At 30.8% G+C, this 2,500-nt stretch overlaps 1 protein-coding gene across 1 annotated transcript in view; it reads right to left on the bottom strand.

Annotated features, from left to right (window-relative positions):
* Positions 1 to 1,098: 1,098 nt before the first annotated feature.
* Positions 1,099 to 2,500, bottom strand: part of LOC137634791 (uncharacterized) — a 4,164-nt gene continuing 2,762 nt past the window's right edge. Inside the window, exon 2 of the mRNA XM_068367331.1 lies at positions 1,099 to 1,960. Within this exon, the coding sequence (XP_068223432.1) occupies positions 1,869 to 1,960 (92 nt within the window). The 3' untranslated portion in view covers positions 1,099 to 1,868. The remainder of the gene's footprint in view (positions 1,961 to 2,500) is intronic.

Here is a 2,500-nt window from a genome sequence, read left to right as displayed (position 1 = left end):
TGAAATCATGACGAGTTGCTTCAGGACTAGATGGCAAAGTATGCGACGGGGAAATACAAGATATTTACAAGAATAATAATTTAATAAGTCAGACATAGGAGTCTACAAAAGAATGTCAACATTCGCTCAGTCAATCAGCCTCGCACATATAGTCATAAGTTAAGCCATTTACGCCAGTACTGCTTTGTACACTTTTAAACAAATATCATCAGCCATTACCAGTTCACTGCAGGACAAAAGCCTCAGACATAAATATATCATCAACCGTTACAAGTCCACTACAGGACAAAGGCCTAAGGCATACAAATATTCTAGTATTGCATTGTACACACTCAAAAATATATCATCATCAGTTACTAGTTAACTGCAGGACAAAGGCATCAGATATACATAAATGTCAGTATTACTTTGCACACACTCAAACAAAAATATATCATCATCATCATTCTCAGCCGTTACTAGTCCACTGCAGGATAAAGGCCTCAGACATACAAATATGTCAGTATTGCTTTGTACACACTCAAACAAATATATATCATCAGCCGTTACTAGTTTACTACAGAACAAAGGCCTCAGACATGTCCTTCCACTCCCGTCTGTTTAAGGTCTTTCTATGACTTTTTATACCAGCATATTTAAATGTATGTATGCGTGTGTAATAGAACTAAAACAAAAGAATCAGTAACTACAATACATGAAAAAATGAAAAGCAAGACAGGCAAGACTTTCTACACCAAGAATGAGTTTAATGACTAGTGTATTCTTGGCGAGAAAAAAAAAACTTTCACTATTTTTCTTCAATGTTCAAATTAATCAACAACGAGTATTTGTCAATATAAATAGATTATTGATCAATAAGTTATATATATATATATATATATATATATATATATATATATATATATATATATATATATATATATATATATATATATATACATATATATATATAATATACAATATATATTCATATACATATATATATATACACACACATACATATATATATATATATATATATATATATATATATATATATATATATATATAAAACCACACGTACAGTATATATAAAACACATATATACAGACACACACACTGAGCATAAGTTATTGAACACTGATATTCTTGTTGGCTTATAAATCTCCGTAACTGATTATTTTACCCAAACAAAATGAGAATTGTCTTGAAATGCAGAGAGCTGATCATAAAGTCATTCGTTACTCCACAAACACACATAAATTACCTCCCGCACGCACGCACGCACACACTCATATATCAACACATTCGTGAAAATATACAAAATCATTACCAATAAATAATAGACGTACCAAAAAGAACATCTTTAAACGAAGTTCTTTTTATTTTGATTAATTAATTGATTTCAGTACATGAATAAATAGGAGTAAAAAACTAAATTGTTTTAAATATAAACATTCGGTGACATAAGAATACAAACACGCAAAGATACAATTGCGAACAGAGAAGAAAACAGACTAGGAATGTCTCATTCATTGGGTCGCCATCTTCTTATGCGACAGAGACAAAAAAATAGCTTGTTTGCAAACAATCAAATGTTTGCAAACAATCACTTGTTTACAAACAATCACATGTTTGCAAACGATCACTTGTTTACAAACAATCACATGTTTATAAACGATCACATGCTTATAAACAATCCCATGTTTGCAAACCATCACATGTTTATAAAACAATCCCATGTTTATAAACAATCACACGTTTACAAACAATCCTATGTCTGCAAACAATCACACGTTTACATACAATCGCATGTCTGCAAACAATCACATGATTGTAAACAATCACACGTTTACACACAATCACTTGTGTTTTTCATCGCCTGATTACTAAGCCCTTATTTGCAGAAGTGGTTTCTTGAGAGGTTTGTGAAGCTGCAACTCGAGTGAAGAGGAACGACGCTTTCGATTTCTCATGAAATCTGCAAAAAAGAAGAAAAAGAAAACATGAATTAAACTAATATTACTATATTCATTAATAGTTGAATCAGTAGAACTTCAAAAGTTCAAAGTTGGAGCAAATGTTTTTATGTTGACCAGGCTGACATAAGTCTTTTTATAGTATATATATGACATATCTGTTTTTGACGTTGTTAATAGTTTATATAGGACATATCTGTTTTTACGATGTTATTGTTTTTAGAATGATAGATTAACTTATTCTCATCATTTATTTATTCCCTTATTGCCTTTCCTCACTGGGCTATTTTTCCCTATTGGAGCCCCTGGGCTAATAGCGTCTTGCTTTTCCAACTCGGGTTGTAGCTTGGCTAGTAATAATAATAATAATAATAATAATAATAATAGATATATTTGCTTTCGAAAGCTCTAATCTGATTGTATTAGCAAATCATGTTTGCGACAAAGTCCTGAGATTATAAAGTACTGATTTACGTAGCCTTTAAAAAGAGTACTGTTAAAAACTTCCCGGAAAAAATAGGTAAAAATCCTGGAATAAATAT

This window comes from Palaemon carinicauda, chromosome 45 (genome assembly GCF_036898095.1).
Source record: "Palaemon carinicauda isolate YSFRI2023 chromosome 45, ASM3689809v2, whole genome shotgun sequence".
Lineage (NCBI taxonomy): Eukaryota > Metazoa > Arthropoda > Malacostraca > Decapoda > Palaemonidae > Palaemon > Palaemon carinicauda.
Note: the sequence above shows the minus strand (reverse complement) of the source record. Positions and strands in the feature narration are given on the sequence as shown.